The sequence below is a fragment of the Thamnophis sirtalis genome, unplaced genomic scaffold (assembly GCF_051295495.1).
Source record: "Thamnophis sirtalis isolate CommonGarterSnake01/CBP01778 unplaced genomic scaffold, rThaSir2_p1.2 scaffold_1, whole genome shotgun sequence".
Lineage (NCBI taxonomy): Eukaryota > Metazoa > Chordata > Lepidosauria > Squamata > Natricidae > Thamnophis > Thamnophis sirtalis.
Window position 1 is genome coordinate 170,010,401 of NW_028261381.1, and position 20,167 is coordinate 170,030,567.

Here is a 20,167-nt window from a genome sequence, read left to right on the forward strand (position 1 = left end):
GGTGTTGATGCTTAATAGCAAACACTCTGCCAGAGACTCAAAGGTGTTTTTTTTTCCAGAAGCCAACTGGATTTTGTTTTGTTTTTCTTTTAAGACGTTTTGCTTCTCATCCAAGAAGCTTCTTCAGCTCTGACTGGATGGTGGGGAATGGAAGGATGGATATTCCTCGCAGACGGCACTCAAAAGTGCCAAAACTCGTTTCTCCAGATACAATAATTATAAGTTTATTGACAAGAGTTTATTATACACAGCAGTTTTAACGTGTGCGCTACAGCTACAGTTAGGGCGGCCATTTTCAACATGGCAGCTTGCAAACAAGCCCGTTATTTCCGATACCAGATCTGGATAGCTTTCGCTCGTTTAATCTTCCTCTGGAGCTGCAGGATCCCGTACAGGAGGGCCTCAGCAGTAGGAGGGCAGCCTGCAAGAGGCAAAACATTGATCTCAGAAAGGTGGAGGGAAGATCTTAAAATTCCCAGGCCATAGCAAGGGGATCTCCCTTTATCCAGCTCGCCATCCTAAATTACTCAGAGACGTAGAAAAGTCTCCAAGGTTGGAAACTGTATAGACCAGGGCAGCGGTGGGAGTCAGAAACTTTCCCTACCGGTCTGTAAATGTCTACGTATGCGCACCGCCTTCTGTGCATGTGCAGTGCTCACGCATTATATCTGGGTGGGTGGGTGGGTGGCGCCTCCTGCAGCCGCCACTACCGGTTCACTTAAACCGGAGAGAACCGGCTGAATACCACCTCTGGACCAGGAGTGTAAAAACTGAAGTGAAAACAGCGGCGCACCAGCCTGTGGTGCCTCTGGACTCCGCCGAGCTCCGTTTCCACTGGCAGAGGGCTGCAGGAGGCCAATGTGGCCAAAAACGGATGTCGAGCTGGCCACGCCCCCCCCTGAGGTTGGGAACCTCTGCTACCCCAGCATATTAGCCCATTCTAGCTCTTTGCTTCCACCTACTGGTCACCTGGACCTTGCAGCATAAATGGGACAGAAGAGCAATGATAACATTCTCCAAACTCCTAGTGGGGGAGGTTAAAGTGGGGGGGGGGGGGGTAAAGACCACCTTTCTCTACCAGTCTACATTTTTTAAAAAATGTTGGTTGTAACAAAGCTTCCTGACAACTCACTTGCTTCCTCTATCAGTGTTTCTCAACCGGGGCAATTTGAAGGTATCTGGACTTCAACTCCCAGAATTCCCCAGCCAGCAAAGTCACTTGCTTCCTCTATCAATGTTTCTCAACCATGGCAATTTGAAGATATCTGGACTTCAACTCCCAGAATTTCCCAGCCAGCTTTGCTGGCTGGGGAATTCTGGGAGTTGAAGTCCAGATATCTTCAAATTGCCAAGGTTGAGAAACACTGATCTATAACAAACTTGAAGAGAGTCTAGTACTCTATATTATCATTTCCAATGTTTTTTTCTAGAATTCCTTGCCCAGTACTGAAGTGAGGTCCGGATTCATTTATCCGGACCCAAATGACTTTCCCTTCTGGGGATGCAGTTTGGGAAAGAACGAGCTAGGAAGAGACACCTTGATGGCTTTTTTTTTTTTTACCTGGCACATAGATGTCCACGGGCACGATCCGATCACAGCCCCGCACCACGGAATACGAGTAATGATAGTAACCTCCACCATTGGCACAGCTGAAAAAAATAAGACAGTGTTGGGATCATTTGAAAGGTAAAATGTAAAGGTTCCCTTCACACATTATGTGCTAGTCGTTACCGACTGTAGGGGGCGGTGCTCATCTCCGTTTCAAAGCCGAAGAGCCAGCGCTGTCCGAAGACGTCTCCGTGGTCAGGTGGCCGGCATGACTAAATGCCAAAGGCGCATGGAACGCTGTTACCTTCCCACCAAAGGTGGTTCCTATTTTTCTACTTGCCTTTTTTACATGCTTTCGAACTGCTAGGTTGGCAGAAGCTGGGACAAGTAACGGGAGCTCACTCCGTTAGGCGGCGTTAGGGATTTGAACCGCCGAACTTTCTGATCGACAAGCTCAGCGCCTTAGCCACTGAGCCACCGCATCCCATCATTTGAAAAGCAAGCCTTTATAATAGTGGAGGCCTGTTTCCTTCTGGACGACAGACCATTTTTGACTTGTTGGCTATGGGAGAACCCAGCTGCCAGGAACAGAAAGGAATTCTGGGAGTTGAAGTCCACACATCTTATGAACACTAAGATTGAGCCAATTAAGGGTGGGAAGTGACAGGAAGAGCATCAGGAATGAACTTGAGAGTACCACCATTATAACATGTCATCCAACAGCCTGGGGGCCTTTTCATTTTTACAGAATTAACACAGTTGGAAGGGACCTCGGAGGTCTTCTAGTCCAACACCCTGCTCAAGCAGGAGCCCTTAAATGATTCTGGACAAATGGCTGTCTTAATCTGTTCTTAAAAAACCTCCAGTTTTTAACTCCTGAAGGCGAGCTGTTCCACTGATTAATTGTTCTAACTGTCAGGAAATTTCTCCTCAGTTCTAAGTTGCTCCTCTCCTTGATTAGTTTCTACCCATTGGTTCTTGTTCTACCCTCAGGTGCCTTGGAGAATAGTTTGACTCCCTCTTCTTTGTGGCAGCCCCTGAGATATTGGAAGACTGCTATCATGTCTCTCCTCATCCTTCTTTTCATTAAACTAGACATACCCAGTTCCTGCAACCGTTCTTCATATGTTTTAGCCTCCGGTCTCCTAATCATCTCTGTTGCTCTTCTTTGCACTCTTTCCACAATCTTTTTTGCACCAGGGTGACCAAAACTGGACACAATATTCCAAGTCTGGTCCTACTAGTTATTAATGCACAATTTATATTTGATGCCAATCAGCAAGTAAAGCTAACCACGGACCTCAATTCATGGCAGCTGTGGGCCAGATTTAGGGGACTCTAAAAGCTACCAAGCCATGGAATGGCTGTACAGCCTGATTTGTCTCTTTCTGCTGCCATCGATGGAGCTGTCCCATGAGGGAGACGTTTCCTGAAAAGCCAGCGACGATGACAATAAATGATTCCACTGGGACTGTCTTGAAGGCAGCCAATGGAAGGGCAAGGGTACCATCAAGGGAATGCCCCCAGTGATACACTGTTCGCATGCCGCATGTAAGTGAATCAAGATTGAAGAGCCGAGGTGGCGCAGTGGTTAAATGCAGCACTGCAGGCTACTTCAGCTGACTGCAGTTCTGCAGTTCGGCTGTTCAAATCTCACCGGCTCAGGGTTGACTCTGCCTTCCATCTTTCCGAGGCGGGTAAAATGAGGACCCGGATTGTTGTTGGGGGCAATATGCTGACTCTGTAAACCGCTTAGAGAGGGCTGTAAAAGCACTATGAAGCGGTATATAAGTCTAACTGCTATTGCTATTGAAGGGTGTAGTTTTAACCCTAAGTAACTCCTGATGGGACGCGGTGACTCAGTGGCTAAGATGCTGAGCTTGTTGATCAGAAAGGTCGGCAGTTCGGCGGTTCGAATCCCTAGCGCCACGTAACAGAGTGAGCTCCTGTGACTTGTCCCGGCTTCTGTCAACCTAGCAGTTCGAAAGCACTTAATAAATGCAAGTAGGAAAATAGGAACCACCTTTGGTGGGAAGGTAACAGCGTTCTGTGCGCCTTCAGCATTTAGTCATGCCAGCCACATGACCACAGAGACGTCTTCGGACAGCGCTGGCTCTTCAGCTTTGAAATGGAGATGCGCACCGCCCTCTAGAGCCAGGAACGACTAGCACATATGTGCAGGGGGAACCTTTACCTTTACCTTACAGGCCTGTGAGGACTGTGTCAACCCTGAAGCTGACCTCCTGATTTAAACTAACGTATAGAGACACATGGATTTGGAATAAGCCAGCCTTTCTCAGCTTTGGGGCAAATTCCAAAAGGAAATTGACCTTATCCACACACTCAAGTTTCCTTTTTATTCAAGCCTCTAAATCTCTCTGCAGTAGCATAGAAGCCCCCCCCCCACCTCAACTGCCATTCTTAGCCTCCAATTCTAGCGGGCCCCCCAGCCCCCAAAACAATCTCCTTTGCAATGGCTGGGAAGATTTGTAATCTTGTTATTCCCAAATGACCCCAAATTCTCATTTTCGGTATAGAAGTCTAAAAAATCTGCAGGAATTAACGACCTGGTCACTTGTGTTGCATAAACGCAGCTGTGGTGCAGAGGAAAAAAATAAAAATAAATGAGAGAACGAACAAGGGATGGAGCCAGTCCTGAGGATAATAAAATAGTGAGAAAGGGAACTTACCTCCCCATGGACACCACGTAACGTGGCTCGGGCATCTGATCATAAACCTGCCAAGAAAGAAACGTGAAGGTTTGCACTTGATTTGACAAGCAGAACACGCCCTGCCTTAGGTCACCCAGCACTGGGACTCTAATAAGGCCGAAAAGTTTATCAAGTTCTCCAATGGCAGGTCCTGTGCCTGGCTTAGAATACAGCAGGCGCCAACATTACGAGCCGATATCCAATTCTCTCTCTCAAAGGATCACAGGGAAAATTTATTCTAGGTTTTTTTTTCTCTGCAGCTGTTCTGACCGAGGCTTCCCAAGAGCATGAAGCAAACTCCTTGTCCCAACAAAAAACTCTTTTATTAACTGTGAATTCTGCTCATTCACATCCAGCAAAGTCTTTCGAGGGAGGATTTACAGTTACAGACCTTATCTGGCTTGGAGAGCTGCCAGGCCGATCTCTGCAAAACTTAGCAAGGAGTCTCCGAGAGTCACGAACCAATTAAGGGAACTAATTGTCTCCTGCAAACTCCACTCCCCTTTCGCTTCTCTTTTATTTCCTCTGGAAGGGGCCATTCACCCTCCACCTGTGACTTTACTCCCAAGTCAACCGGTTCTTTAGCTGTTCCCTTTGTTGGCAACTCTGCCCATGCGAACACTGGGAACAGGCTCCAGCTGTTCTTCTGCCTCACTGATGTCTGACTCTGAAGGCAGCTGATAACTGTCGGATGGCCCTGGCCCCCTCTCTGCCTCCGATACAGAGCCCTCACCAGAGCCTTCCTCAGACTCCAGGAGTGGCCCATCTTCCTCCCCAACCTCCTCATTGTCCGAATCTGCTGCCAGCTCTGCTGGTGGGCCACAACAGCAGCCTCAAGACAAACCTGTTTCATTCTGAACTCAATTCTTTTGTTGTTGTTTTATTTTGTTAGTCCCCCCCCCCCCTTCCCGGGCAAGTTTGGTCCCACTGTATTCAGATATGGGGCAACCATTTGGCAGAAGGGCAGAAAAACCAAGCAGAGGGACGGAAAAAGGCCTGGGCCCTTTTGCCTCATTCTTTTTTTGGATATCCCACGGGTTTGGGAAGAATAAAAATGCCACGGAGGGTCAGAAGCAGAGATCCAGAGGGAGGAAACCTGATTGAGCTGGGCTATTTCTGTTAGGCCCGAGCCAAGACATGGGACGGTGAGATCGAGTCTAATCCTTTACAGGTAGGCCTTGAATTTATGACCATAATTGGGATCAGAATTTCTGTTGTTAAGCAGGGTGGTTGTTAAATGAGTCACATCTGATTTTATGACCTTCCCTGCCATGGTTGTTAATCACCTCAGTTGCTAAGCGAATCTGGTTTCCTTCACTGACTTGCCAGCTGGGGAGGTTGCAAATGTTGATCGCATGACCCCCACAGTGCTGTAATTGTGGTAAATATACACAGGGAGTCCTCGACCTACGGCCACAATTGAGCCCAACATTTCTTTCGCTAAGTGAGACATTTGTTGAGTGAGTTTTGCCCCGTTTTATGACCTTTCTTGCCACCGTTGTTAAGTGAACTGCTGCGGTTGTTGTTAGTAACGTGGCTGTTGAGTGAATCTGTCTTCTCCATTAACTCTGCTCGTCTCAAGGTCGCAAAAAGATGACCAGGTGACCCCGGCACACTGCAACCGTCATAAATGTGAGTCAGTTGCCAAATATCTGAATTCTGATCCCACGACCAGGGGGAAGCTGCAATTGTCTTAAGTGTGAAAGTCACTTTTTTTCAGTACCGTTGCAACTTCGAATGGTCACTAAAAGAACTGTTGTAAGTCGAGGACTACCTGTACGGCTGCTCCCTGTTAGTTCCACAAACCTTGGCGGTTGGTGTGAGGACACAAGAGGTGGCTCGATTCCCTCCCTGAAGGGCTGAGTAAAGACCGCAATCATACCTTTCGGAGGGCAGGAGCCATCTTGTTGGTCAAAGTGCCAGCCACAATCATGACATCGGATTGCCGGGGACTGGCCCGGAAAACCACCCCAAAGCGGTCCATGTCGTAGCGGGGAGAGGCCATGTGCATCATCTCGACGGCGCAACATGCCAAGCCGAAGGTCATTGGCCACAAGGAGCTCTGAAGGGAGAAAAGGGGAAGGAGGTGAATGTACAGCAGAGACGTCCTTCTTCAAGCCTCTTGTGCCAAACAGGCCTGACCTTGGGTGGCCTTCCTCCCAAATCGACCCGTGTTCCTTAGCTGTTCCCTTCGCCTGCCAACTCTGCGCATGCGCACACTGGGAACAGGCTCCAGCTGTTCTTCTGCCTCACTGATGTCTGCCTCTGAAGGCAGCTGATGACTGTCAGGTGGCCCTGACCCCCTCTCTGCCTCCCACACATGCCAGGCCGATATCTGCAGAACTTGGCAAGGAGTCTCGAAGAGTCACGAACCAATTAAGGAAACTAAATGTCTCCTGCAAACTCCACTCCCCTTTTGCTCCTCTTTTATTTCCTCTGGGAGGGGCCATTCACCATCCACCTGTGGCCTTACTCCCAAGTACACCCGTTCTTTAGCTGTTCCCTTCATCTGGCAACTCTGCGCATGCGCACAGTGGGAACAGGCTCCAGCTGTTTTTCTGCCTCACTGATGTCTGACTCCGAAGGCAGCTGATAATTGTCAGACGGCTCTGGCCCCCTCTCTGCCTCCGACACAGAGCCCTCATCAGAGCCTTTCTCCAGACTCCAGGACTGGCCCAGGTTCCTCCCCAACCTCCTCACTCTCCGAATCTGCTGCCAACTCTGCTGGCCGTTGGTGGGCCACAACAGGTACAACTGATATTGAGTGAATTTAAAACACAGAGATGCTTTTGGTGAGAACCTTCTTCAAACAGAAAAAAAAAACCATCTGGTCAGAGGCTCCTACGTACTCGACGGATCCAGTTGACCAAATCATCCAGCTTGGTGACGACATATTCCCCTCGGCTGCTGGGAAGCTGCGGCTTCTTCTGAACAATGGCACTGCTCTTCTCCTGCACCTGGACGGAACTACAACCACAAAATAGACGGTCCTGAATCAGAGCCCACCTTCCCTGACAAGCCCTCCAATCTTGGAACTCTCAAAAGCTACTTTGGGTCCCCTGCCCAACGACCCAGAGCTCAACGTTCCTGCCTCTGACGTTGTCTGAATGAAGCCTCTGGAAAAAAAAAAGGATGGTCAGGGCTTCGTGTTTGCAGATGAAATATCTGTAATCTCAGGGCCGAGTGCTCTCTGGGCTCAGTTGTGCTTCCTATTAACATCACCAGTGCTAGTAGGGAGTGGGATCCATCTCATCAGAGGCTAAGCAAAAATTAAATAAGCTTGTGCATAGATTTTTTATATATATAAAGTTTTTTATTTTTTCATTTTCATAAAATATAACCACATGTAGACTATTACCTAGCCAACATCCTATTGTATTATTAAATGTTTACATCAATTCGTCTTACCATCCGCTCCCAAAAACAATTATTGGCTCTTTTGCTCTCCATACACCCTATTTGCACCTTATCCATCACTTTCTTCTCCCTCTCTCCTCCCCCTCCCTACCTCCTTTCTTCCCTCTGTCGTCCTTCTCTTCTCTCCTTCCCCTTCCTCTCTCCTTCTCCTCTCTCCATTCCTCCTTTCTCTCCTCCTCTCCCCCCCTGCTTAATTGTCCTTCCATTGTCGTATTCAATCAATTAGCAACTCAGTTTAATTATCATGTTTAAAAGTGAATCACAAGGCTTCACATTTTCCCCCTAACAGTTTCATATTTGTCCATATTCCATATATTTTAACCTTTATTGAATTATCTTTCCATTATCATATTCAATCAGTTAGCAACTCAATTTTATTGTCATGTTTAGAAGTAAACCACATATTTCAGCTTTGTCTTTCCCCATATAACAATTTCTAATCGTCTGATTTTTTTCCTAGTAAAGCTTTTGTCCCACTTCTCTATTCCTGTCTTCTCCCTTTTCTTTGTTTTGACACGTCCACCCTCTTCAATTTTTCTCAAGCCACCGTCAAAGAAATCTTTTATATTTTCCTTTGTTGGGGCATAACCCTCTCCTTCAAATTTTCCATATGCCACTGTCAACCTCCGTAAGATCTTTTGTCTGTTTTTTTATTTCCTTTTGTTGGGAAAAATCCCCCGCCTTTTAATTTTCCCTATACCACTGCCAACCCCCATGAAGTTTTTTGTCTGCTTTTTATTTCCCACCATTTCTACCCCTTCATAATATCCCCCCCTCTTTCTTCCTACACTTCTTCCTTAAATTCCTGCTTCTCTGAGTTCAGAATTCTATTTAGACTTGATTTTAGTGATTTAGGCACATTTTTTATAATCTTGCATAGATTTTTGTGTGCTGTAATGTTGGTTAAGCATCCCTGCTGAGGGAATGCCATCTGCAGGGTTGCCATTCTCATCCTGTTCGGTGATGCCCCCCCCCCCACCTTCTTTAGAAGAGCCTCTCCCTGCATGCAAAAATTGGCCCTTTTTCTAAACAAAGTTAGCAGCCCTATAATTCCCTGCATCAGGTGGAGACTGAATGGAACTCCAGCATTTACTGGCCAGATGCCCTCCCTGACACCTACATGGAGTTCGCAGCAATGACTCATTGCTCCCAGAGAGAGAAATATCTGCCACTATCTAGGATCCAACTCACACCCTCCTAATTGTGAGATGAGACCTCTAGGCCACTGTGCCGCTCGGAAGTAAATAAATCAATATAAGAGGTAATTATCAGGTGTTACAGGAGCAGAGAATACCTGTCAGTACTCTCAGCTGAAGGTGTCTGATGCAGCAAGCGGGAAGAACTGGTGGAACCCACAATGGGCCTGTTGAAAGAACAGCCAACAGTTAAGAGAGTCTTAAAAATCTGATCGCACAACAAACCTAAAGGTTAATGTTCCCCTCGCACATATGTGCTAGTTGTTCCCGACTCTAGGGGGCATTGCTCATCTCCATTTCAAAGTCGAAGAGTCAGCGCTATGCGAAGACGTCTCCGTGGTCATGTGGCCAGCATGACTAAATGCTGAAGGCGCACTGAATGCTGTTCCCTTCCCACCAAAGGTGGTCCCTATTTTTCTACTTGCATTTTTACATGCTTTCGAACTGCTAAGTTGGCAGAAGCTGGGACAAGTAACGGGAGCTCACTCCGTTATGCGGCACCAGGGATTCGAACTGCCAATCTTTCTTATCGACAAGCTTAGCCACTGAGCCACCGTGTCCTTCCAAAACAAACCTACAGGGTAGGAATTGAATGAATTGAATGCTCTTCGAGGGCAGCCCCACGCAGAGCACATTGTAGGAGTCCAGGCAGATTCTCAACGCCTATGTGATTGTGAGCAAAGTCTCCAGGTCCACAAATGGGCACACACACACGAAGACGTGCAAAGGTGCAAAATCAGATCCACCAGTAACTGAAGGCAAAATACTCTCCGAAAAATGTCTATAGGACTCCCAACATCATCCTTCATACCTCAGTTCAGTTTTGGGGGAAAGGTTCTTTGCAGAACTGAGTTAGGCAGACTTACCTCAGAAGGAACAAGCCACGCGGGAACACACAAGAAACTGAAAAAGAAATAAGAGGTTGATGTGAAAAGAAAAAAAATATGGGCTACAATAATAGGAGGCTAATGAGCGAGAAAAGATTCAGGAATTAACACATGGTTGGCAACAAGGCTGTTATCCAGAGACAGGATGCCCAAAGGGCCAATGATATGAGCTCCTCCCATTATAGACTCAGCCAATGGCATCTTTATTCCCTCCTCCTCAATCTGAGTGACAGGAAAGGCTTGGGGAGACCTCCAGAGGCAGCCATGGAGCCATTTCGAACCTTTGCCTTGACTCATGTATGGAATTCAGCCACCCGAAATCTGGCTGGGGAATTCTGGGAGTTGAAGTCCACACCTCTTAAAGCTGCTGAGGTGGAGACACACTGCACTAGAACAGAGTTCTTTAAACTTGGCAACTTTAAGACCTGTGGCCGGAGAATTCTGGGAGTTGAAGTCCACGGGTCTTAAAGTTGCCAAGTTTGGGGACACCTGCACTAGAAGGTCCATATAAATCTTGACTCATTGCTGCCATCCCGTGGTCACCAGGATTTTGCAGCCCAGATCATATCAAAAGATGGAGGTTTTTAAGAAGAGATTGGACAGCCATTTGTCTGAAACAGTATAGGCTTTCCTGCTTGTCCAGGGGGTTGGACTAGAAGACCTCTAAGGTCTTATTAGCTGCTTTCAGAGTCAGACATCAGTGGGGCAGACGAACAGCTGGAGCCTGTTCCCACTGTGCGCATGCACAGAGTTGCCAGATGAAGGGAGCAGCTAAAGAACAGGGATCGACTTGGGAGTACCCACAGGTGGATGATGAATGGCCCCTCCCAGGGGAAATAAAAGAGGAGCGAAAGGGGAGTGGAGTTTGCAGGAGACAATTAGTTCCCTTAATTGGTTCGTGACTCTCCGAGACTCCTTGCCAAGTTTTGCAGATATCGGCCTGTCAGCTCTCCAAGCCAGATAAGGTCTGTGACTGTAAATCCTCCCTTGAAAGAGTTTGCTGGATGTGAATGAAAGTAATTCACAGTAACTTAATAAAAAGGATTTTTTGTCAGGACACGGAATCTGCTTCGTGGTTTGGGGAAGCCGAGATCAGAACAGAAACTGGATTCACTTAAACAAGCACACAATTGATTTAACAATTTGCTTAGCAACCATAACAAAAAAAGAAGATTGTAAAACTGAATGCAGTTCATTTAACAACTGTCTTCCTTAGCAACAGAAATTCTGGCTTCCAATTATAATCATAAGTCAAGGACTGCCTGTATAAGGATCCCCCTGCACCTTTCTTATGACTGGTTTTACAGAATAATAGGAAATAATCCAGAGTGGAAAAGCTGATTAAAAAAAAAAGCTATTGGCCAAATCGTTTATATTTAAGACTGCAAAGTTTTTGTTGAAAAGGACTTTTGCTTAAGGAATTCTGTCTCCTGAAAGGTTCTGGTCCAACTATCAACAGGAGACATTTCTTAAATTTACCCCCATTTTCTATTTGCCAAATAAAGATCTTTTCTTGCAATTTCCCCAAGCTATGGCACGTATTCATTTCCCCATTCTTCCTCTTTTTCAACTTCAACATATTAATAGGGATTTTAATACTGTTTAAATCAGGGGTCCCCAACCCCCAGCTCACTACCAACCCAGGGCCTAAACGTTTGCGCAACTTTTTGTTGATGGAAACCTTGTGTGTGCTCTAGCAAGAAAGGGGAAAGACAGCAAAACAAGAATGTTGGACACACTAATTTTCTTTATGTTCGTGGAGGAATAAGTTTACCAATAAGGTTCTGTTAATCGCAAAATGCAAGTTGGTATAACCGTTTGTTGCCCAACTCGTTCTGTTTTTGTGTATCCGGCCTTGTTTTCCCTGTCCAAGGAAGACGCTGTCTCCAGTTTCCTAATTCAGGGCTCAGGTTATAACTTGGCCCAGACTACTTAATAGGTCATACCCTTCTGATAGGTTCTTTCCAACCATTCAAGATTTTTGGAGACAACATGTTTTTGAAGTTTCGTCTTACACTGAACCAGGAAGCCAATGCAATCCTAGGTCACATTAACAGAGGGATACAATCAAGATCAAAGGAGGCACTAATACCACTCTATAAAACCTTAGTAAGACCACACTTATAATACTGCATCAAGGTTTGATCACCACACTATAAAAAAGATGTTGAGACTCTAGAAAAAGTACAGAGAAGAGCAACCAAGATGATTAGGGGACTGGAGGCTAAAACATATGAAGAACAGTTACAGGAACTGAATAAGGAGAGATTCAACTTGGAAATAAGGAGAAATTTTATGACGATGAGATCAACCAATGGAACAGTTTCCCTTCAGAAGTTGTAGGAGCTTCACCACTGGAGGCTTTCAAGGAAAGATTAGATTGCCATCTGTCAGAAATGGTGTAGGGTCTCCTGCTTGGGCGTGGAGTTGGATTTGATGACCTACAAGGTCCCTTCCAACTCTGTTTATCTGAATCTAAGCCAGAGGTGGCATTCAGCAGGTTCTGACCAGTTCTGGAGAACCAGTAGCGGAAATTTTAGGTAGTTTGGAGAACCGGCAAATACCACCTCTGACTGGCCCTGGCCCCATCTATTCTCTGCCTCCCGAGTCCCAGCTGATAGGGAGGGAATGGGGATTTTGCAGTATCCTTCCACTCTCACGCCCACCATGCCATGCCATGCCCACCAAGCCACGCCCACAGAGCTGGCAGTAATTTTTTTGAATCCCACCACTGATCTAAGTGGTTTTTTTTTCCCCAGTGGCAGCTTCGACGCTCCTGCCCTGTCAGCCTTAACAGGAAGACTAGACATAGGTAGCCTTTGACTTACAACCATCACAACTTTGGCTGTTCTAACCTCAGGTGCTTTCGAGAATAGCTTGACTCCCTCTTCTTTGTGGCAGCCCCTGGGATATTGGAAGACTGGGTTCTACCACAAAACCGCGGATGACAAAATCGCGGTCGACGAAAGCGCGTATGTGACGTCATCACAGCGCGACGAAAAAGATCGAAAAATGTAAAAATAAAGCTAAAACCTTCCCCTAACCCCCCCAAACCTAACCCTAACCCTAACCCTAACCCTTAACTTAACCCTAAACCTAACCCTTAACGTAACGAAAAACCTAACGCTAACCCTTAACCTAATGCTAAACGTAACGCTAACGCTCTAACCCTAACCCTTAACCTAACCCTAACCCTTAACCTAACCCTTACCTTTATGTGAATCGGCTTGCTGTAATTTAATTTTTATTTCAATTTTTCGATCTTTTTCGTCGCGTTGTGATGACGTCACATACGCAATTTCGTCGACTGCGTTTTTGTGGAACGCGCTTTTGACGGGTCACGGGAAGACTGCTATCATGTCTCCCCTAGTCCTTCTTTTCATTAAACTAGACATACCCAGTTCCTGCAACCTTCATATGTTTTAGCCTCCAGTCTCCTAATCATCTTTGCTGCTCTTCTCTGCACTCTTTCTAGAGCCTCCACACCTTTTTTTACATCGTGGTGACCAAAACTGAATGCTGTATTCCAAGTGTGGCCTTACCAAGGCCTTATAAAGTGGTGTTAATACTTCCCGTGATCTTGATTCTATCCCTCTGTTGATGCAGCCTAGATCTGTGTTGGCTTTTTTGGCAGCTGCTGCACACGGCTGGCTCCTATTTAAGTGGTTGTCCACTGGGACTATCTCCTAGATATCCAACGTTGGTTACTTGGAAGATGTGTGGACTTCAACTCCCAGAATTCTGGGAATTGAAGTCCACATGCTTTGCAAGTGGCCAAATTAAAAAGCATGGGTTTTTAAAGAGGCTCCCTGCCCTGAACAGGGTTGGACTAGATGGCCTTTAAGTGCCCAACGTGTCTATTCTCGGTTTGGGAAAATGGGGTGGGTGGAAACCTCCCCTGCGCCCCTCCCCCCAGGCTTCTCCCATTATCTACGCCCAATATCCTCCCCCGCTCCCCCCCAAAGGCGGCTAGTTCCTGCCGTCCATGAAACCTGCCCCCCCCAGCAGCCTCCCCCCAGCTCGCACTCACCGGACAGCGCAGCCATCGCCGCGTCTCCCTCCCCTCCCCCGCAGCCCTTCAAGGCACCCCTGCTGGCTGCGGGCAAGGACAGGCGGTGCACCTTCCCCGCCGCTCCGGGTTGGAACCGGAGCCGCCTTGCCGCGCGTTCCGGCAAGAGCAGAGCGCCGGCGTCGGTGGTGCCCCCTGGCGGCGTCTGAGAGAAGATACACCGCGTGCGTGGAAGGCTCTTCTTTCTTTTAACCTGCCTCTTTTAATTCACTTTTTATTTCTTCCCTTCTTCCTGTTCATTCATTTCCCCCCCCCCTTTGCTTGATCCGGTCTTCCTTTCCTCCCTCTTTTTTTCCTTTCTAATTCTTTTCTCTTGTTTCCTCCTTCCTTTCTGCCTTTGGCTTTCCCATTTGGCCTCTTTTCACCCTTGGATTCATTTAATTCATTCATAATTCATTCATAATTCATTCATAATTCATTCATTCAATTAATACTGACTGGGTGGATCAGAAAGGTCTGCAGTTCTGTGCTTTGAATCCCTAGTACAGGTCTCCCACGGGAGCAGTGGGTTGGACTAGATGACCTCCAAGGTCCCTTCCAACTCTGTTACTGTTTATTTGTTCTAATTTTCTCCTCCTTTCTTTTCTTAGAACTTAGACTAACTTTATTGTCACTTTGAAGCTACCCTAATTGGCATGCATTAAAATGAAATGTCATTGCATACAGCTCTCAAAGGGTCTCCACAACCAATATACACTACATAAACATGACAAAATAAATTATTTACAATACAAAAGTATGCATATAGCCACATATATTGTATGACACAGAGAAACAACACAGTCTAGTTCAGGGGTGTCAAACTCTATTTTATGGAGGGACAGATCAGGGTTGTGTTTGACCTCAGGGTGGCTGTGGCCAACTCAACATCACTGGTCGGGAACCCTTGTGGTGGGCCAAGCACTGTGCCAGAGAAAACAGGATCCCAAGCTCCGTTTCCGGCTGCAACGGCCTCCTGCAATCCTCTGCCAGTGAAAACGGAGCTCGGAAAGGCCGTAAGGGATCCGTTTTTGCTGGCAGAGGCACCACAGGCCAATCCTTCACTGTTTTCAAGCCAGATCTAAGCATCCCGTGGCCGGATCCGGCCCTCGAACTTTGAGTTTGACACCCCTGATCTAGTTCATATCAGAGGTGGTGTTCAGCAGGTTCTGACCCATTCTAGAGAACTGATAGTGGAAATTTTGAGTAGTTCAGAGAACTGGTAAATACCGCCTCTGATTGGCCCGTGGCACGACAAAACCGCGGTCCACTAAAGCGCGCCCAATTAAAGCGCATACTTGACGTCATCAGCAGCGCGACAAATAAAATTAAAAATAAATTAAATTAAAATTAAAATAAAATTAAAGCAAGCCGATTCACATAAATTAAGGGTTAGGGTTAGGGTTAGGTTAAGGGTTAGGGTTAGGTTTAGGGTTACGTTAAGCGTTAGGGTTAGGTTTAGGGTTAGGTTAAGGGTTAGCGTTAGGTTTAGCGTTAGGTTAAGGGTTAGGTTTAGGGTTAGGTTTAGGGTTAGGTTAAGGGTTAGGTTTAGGGTTAGGTTTAGGGTTAGGTTTAGGGTTAGGTTTAGCATTAGATTAAGGGTTAGGTTTAGGGTTAGGTTTAGGGTTAGGTTAAGGGTTAGGCTTAGGGTTAGTTTTAGGGTTAGGTTTGGGGGGTTAGGTTTAGATGTATGCGTTAATTTTAAGTTTACCGCTCACAGCGTGCTGTTTTCGTCGCGCTGTGATGACGTCACGTACGCGCTTTCGTCGAGCGCGCTTTAGTCTACCGCGGTTTTGTGGTGGAACCGATTGGCCCCGCTCTCTGCCTCCTGAGTCCCAGCTGATTGGGAGGGAATGGGGATTTTGCAATATCCTTTCCCCTGCCACGCCCGCCAAGCCACACCCACAGAACCGGTAGTAAAAAAAAATGTGAATCTCACCACTGGTTTGTATGTCCACAGTGGGAATTCTCCTTCTCACTCTCATCCATTTCCCCCTTTCTTTCTACTAAATCCACAACCCTCAAAAGAGTTTTTTCAGGAAAGCCGTTATTTAATTGGACTGAACAACTAAGCTTTGGGGAGCCCCCTGCACCCCTTCCCGCCCCACGTTTGCTTTGCAAATTATTTTCTCCTCCCTCTTTCTCCTCAATCTCAAGCCCTTTAAAGGTGTGTGGACTTCAACTCCCAGAATTCCCCTCCACTGGGGGCTGGGGGGGGGAATTCTGGGCCTTGAGGTTCCCATATCTTGAAGTGCTTGAGGTTGAGAAAGACTGCTCTGGGTGGATCTTCTCTGTCATTTTAAGAGCTCAGCAAATGAATTGAGTCCCTTTCTTTGCTCCCATTCCCAAAGATGGGGCAGCTGGAGGGACTGCATTCAGAAGAATGGATTTTTCCCTAAATCCTTGCTCCTCTTGTGATGCCATTGTGGCCATCTTGGCTACGGGCAGAAGGCTGATTGCCCTCCCAGCATCTTTGCTGAAACCCGTTCATTTTTTCCTCTCTCTTTCATTCTTGGCCGGAAAATTAACTGCGTTGATTACAAGTCTGCAAGGCATGTTAAAATAAACAGGGGGGGAAAAAAAGAACAGCCTGCGTCCCTGGGTGGGCTCGAACCACCAACCTTTCGGTTAACAGCCGAACGCGCTAACCGATTGCGCCACAGAGACCAAGCTGCTTCCAGCTCTTCTGCCAGGACTCTTAAGGAGGAGGATGCAATACTGGACGCTGAACAAGAATGCAAGTGCAACGGAGTATGAAAATAGATCGTGCCTTGGAACGTTTCCTTCCTCCCGTTCTTTTTTTCTCTTCCTTCCTTCTTCCCTTCCCTTCCCCTTTCTTTCTTTCTTTCTTTCTTTCTTTCTTTCTTTCTTTCTTTCTTTCTTTCTTTCTTTCTTTCTTTCCTTCCTTCCTTCCTTCCTTCCTTCCTTCCTTCCTTCCTTCTTAATATTCTTTTTTCTTTCTCTTCCCCCCATCTCATATACATGACTCTGGGCAGCTTACAATTAAAGCAGAGTAAAACCTCAGAAAAACAACATATAACCCTAAAACTGTCATTGATTTACTAAATGTAACTCTGGCATTTCTTTAAAGCAGATTGCAAGCGCATCTCCACAACAACCCTGTGAGGTAGTTTGGGCTGAGCCTGTAGGATTGCTATTGCTACTACTGTTGCTGCTGCTGCTACTACTACGGATAATAATAACAATAATAATAATTTAGCTAGACATGATTGAGTTGCTAAATTAACCCACTGGTCACTATGTAAAAAATACGCCTTGCCTGTATGTGAAAAGTCATGGGAACATAAAGTGGAAAAAGTTACCAAAAATGAGAAGGTGAAGATCTTGTAGGACTTTTGAATACAAACGGATCGTCATTTGGGACCAGAGGTGGGTTCCTACCATTTCGCACCTATTTGGTAGAACCGGTTCGTCAAATCTACCGAACCGGTTAGAAGAGGTTCCACCAGTGGACCCGGAAAGCAGGCCACACCTACAGAAGAGGTTCCAAAATTTTTTGAAACCCACCACTGGTCCTTGGATATGATTATTCTACACTATCATGCTCATATTTATAAAACTCAGAGCCTCTGTGAAAGGTAAGGATGACTACTGCGTTTGTGGTGCAATCAGAACATTGCGTGTGTTGAAGTTGTTTTAACGCAAACCAAAGATGCCTTTTAAAAAACAAGTTTACATCATATTCTTATGCATGCCAGTGTTGTATGTGAGGTAATTTAAGCTGGTTCTGACAAGTGTCGTCGGCATCTTCATATCTAGTCACATGGGTGGCAAGCTACTCCCACAAAGGAGGCCACACCCACAGAGTAGGTTCAAACAATTTTTGAAACCCACCACTGTTTGGGACACAACATGCCAGATATCACGATTGTCAAGGGTCAAAGCGTACAGTTTAGTGATATCGCTGTGCCAGGAGATGCCAGTCGAAGAAAAAGAACTGGAAAAAATCAGGAAATATCGCAACCTGGCCATCGAAGCTACATGGTTATGGATGAATCATGTAACAGTGATACCCATTGTCATCGGGGCGCTTGGCACCATGTCCAAGAATTTTACAAGATACATCAACAAATTGCAGCTTTTAGCAATAACATCAGCGGAACTGCAAAAAAACGCGCTACTTGGAACATCTTATATTTTAAGAAGATACCTCGTTGATACTTAGGAGGCTGGCAGCAACCTGTATCAACCATTGGCACCAGTCAGTGGTATTTGTGACACATCTTTAAATATTCAGCTGATTGAGTTTCATGTTTAATGAATAAAAGAGATAATAATAATAATAACGTGCAGTGACCAAGCTTTGTGCTGCCTCTTGATTTAAGGAGTGTCCAATCATTTCTTTGAACAGGCATTGGGTTAGAGTTGGCCTCCAGCTGGGCAGGTTGACTAAAGCAACCTTTCTAAATTGCAGCAACTTTAACATGTGAGGACTTCAAGTCCCAGAATCCTCCAGCCAGCAATTTTAAGAATGGAAGTCAACCTAGCATACTGGCCAGAGAATTCTGGGATTTGAAGTCCATGTATCTTAGAAGTGTATCTCTATCTCTTTCCCTTTCTCCCTCCCTCCCTCCCACTCTCCCTCCCTTCCTCCCTCTCTCTTGTGGTAGGAAATGATGAGACACACAAGCCAGCTCTTTAGAGAAGGAAAAGTTTATTTGCGCAGGTTCAAAGCAAAGAATAAATGGCCTGAACCCCGAGTGAAATTCAGGAACTTCCTTATATAGTTTATCACTTCCAGCCAAAGCCATTTGTTAGTTTTGGAAACACCCCTCAAGATTTGCCCTTGAGTTACAGCAATATTATGTCTACAGGATGTCATAATACATGGGTCAGCCAACGGACATACATAGCTTGTATTTTGAGGAACTAACAATATACGTCTACCAAACAAATTAACAGCCAAGCAAGTAGATGGGCTAAAATAGATGCTTTACTTCAGCATATTTCATGTGCAGACTTCCTTCTAACTCGTGTCTAACCACACTATATCCTAAAAGCAAACCTTGCAATTTCTATATGAACAGTTAAAGCTTAATATCATGAAACCCTAGCTTGGTTCAGGCTTGAGGCCTACTTTAGTTCAGCCTGTCACCTTACTCTCTCTCACTCTCACTCTCTCTCTCTCTCACACACACACACAGACACACACACACACACACAGACACACACAGAGACACAGACACAGACACACACACACACCTATCTTTTTGCCTGCAAGTAGCGGGTGTAGAGCTGGATCTACAGTAGTAAGTGTTGTGTGCATCCTTTAAAATAATGGATTTTACCAGTTCTGATATAAGAGCTACTGAGTCCAATGTCAATTGGACATTTTTTGTCCTTTTTAGGAAAAGTTGAGGTAAGTGTTGGTTTGCTGTTGCTAACCGTGATGTTAAGTGAGTCTTGTCCATTTTATGATCTTTGCTGTCCCAGTTGTTCAGTTAACGGTTGTTGAGCGAACATGGTTTATCCGTTGTGGCCTGCCAGCGACCAGCAGTCGGCAACAGATTTAGGTAATGAGGAGGTTGGGGAGGAAGATGGGCCAGTCGTGGAGTCTGGGGAAGGCTTGGACGAGGGCTCTGTCTCAGAGGCAGAGAGGGGGCCAGGGCTGTATGCCAATTATCAGCTGCCTTCAGAGTCAGGCATCAGTGAAGTGGATGAACAGCTGGAGCCTGTTCCCAGAATGGCCAGGCGAAGGGATCAGCTAAGGAACAGGGGTCGACTTGGGAGTAAGGCCACAGGTGGACGATGAATGGCCCCTCCCAGGGGAAATAAAAGAGGAGCGAAAGGGGAGTGGAGTTTGCAGGAGACAATTAGTTCCCTTAATTGGTTTGTGAGTCTCCGAGGCTCCTTGCCAAGTTTTGCAGATATCGGACTGGCAGCTCTCCAAGCCAGATAAGGTCTGTGACCGTAAATCCTCCCTTGAAAGACTTCGCTGGATGCGAATGAGCAGAATTCACAGCAAATTAATAAAAGGGGTTTTTGTTGGGACAAGGAGTTTGCTTCATGCTCTTGGGAAGCCTCGGTCAGAACATTACCTTGACTTTGCTTGTCGGGTTGGAAAAGGTGACACTTCAACTGTCATAATTCAGTTGTCAAGCATCTGAATTTTAATCCCGTGACCATGGGGATGGTACGAGGTCATAAGTGTGAAAAACGGTCATAAGTCACTTTGCTGTTTAAGTTCAGTCACTAAACAAACTGTTGTAGGTCGAAGAACACCTGTACCTGGATCGGGATTCCAACCAGGTCATCATATGGAGACAAAGTTGGTCACTTACTTTTGGTAGGTGTGGAATGTGGAGTGCTCCGTCCTTGTCTTCTTGGCCCCTTGGTGG

At 46.2% G+C, this 20,167-nt stretch overlaps 1 protein-coding gene and 1 non-coding gene across 2 annotated transcripts; both read right to left on the reverse strand.

The window, feature by feature from the left end:
- Positions 1-208: 208 nt before the first annotated feature.
- Positions 209-13,912, reverse strand: NDUFS7 (NADH:ubiquinone oxidoreductase core subunit S7). The gene is made up of 8 exons (XM_087703286.1): positions 13,791-13,912; positions 9,740-9,776; positions 8,972-9,040; positions 7,110-7,227; positions 6,143-6,322; positions 4,240-4,286; positions 1,562-1,650; positions 209-421 (listed from the first exon to the last, which is right to left on the reverse strand). Exons 1-8 carry the CDS (start codon positions 13,804-13,806, stop codon positions 324-326), a joined length of 654 nt encoding a protein of 217 aa, XP_087559412.1. The 5' UTR covers positions 13,807-13,912; the 3' UTR covers positions 209-323.
- A 2,489-nt stretch (positions 13,913-16,401) lies between these two features.
- TRNAN-GUU (transfer RNA asparagine (anticodon GUU)) lies at positions 16,402-16,475 on the reverse strand. The gene has a single exon. It is a non-coding gene; the product is annotated as a tRNA-Asn (tRNA).
- Positions 16,476-20,167: the final 3,692 nt, after the last annotated feature.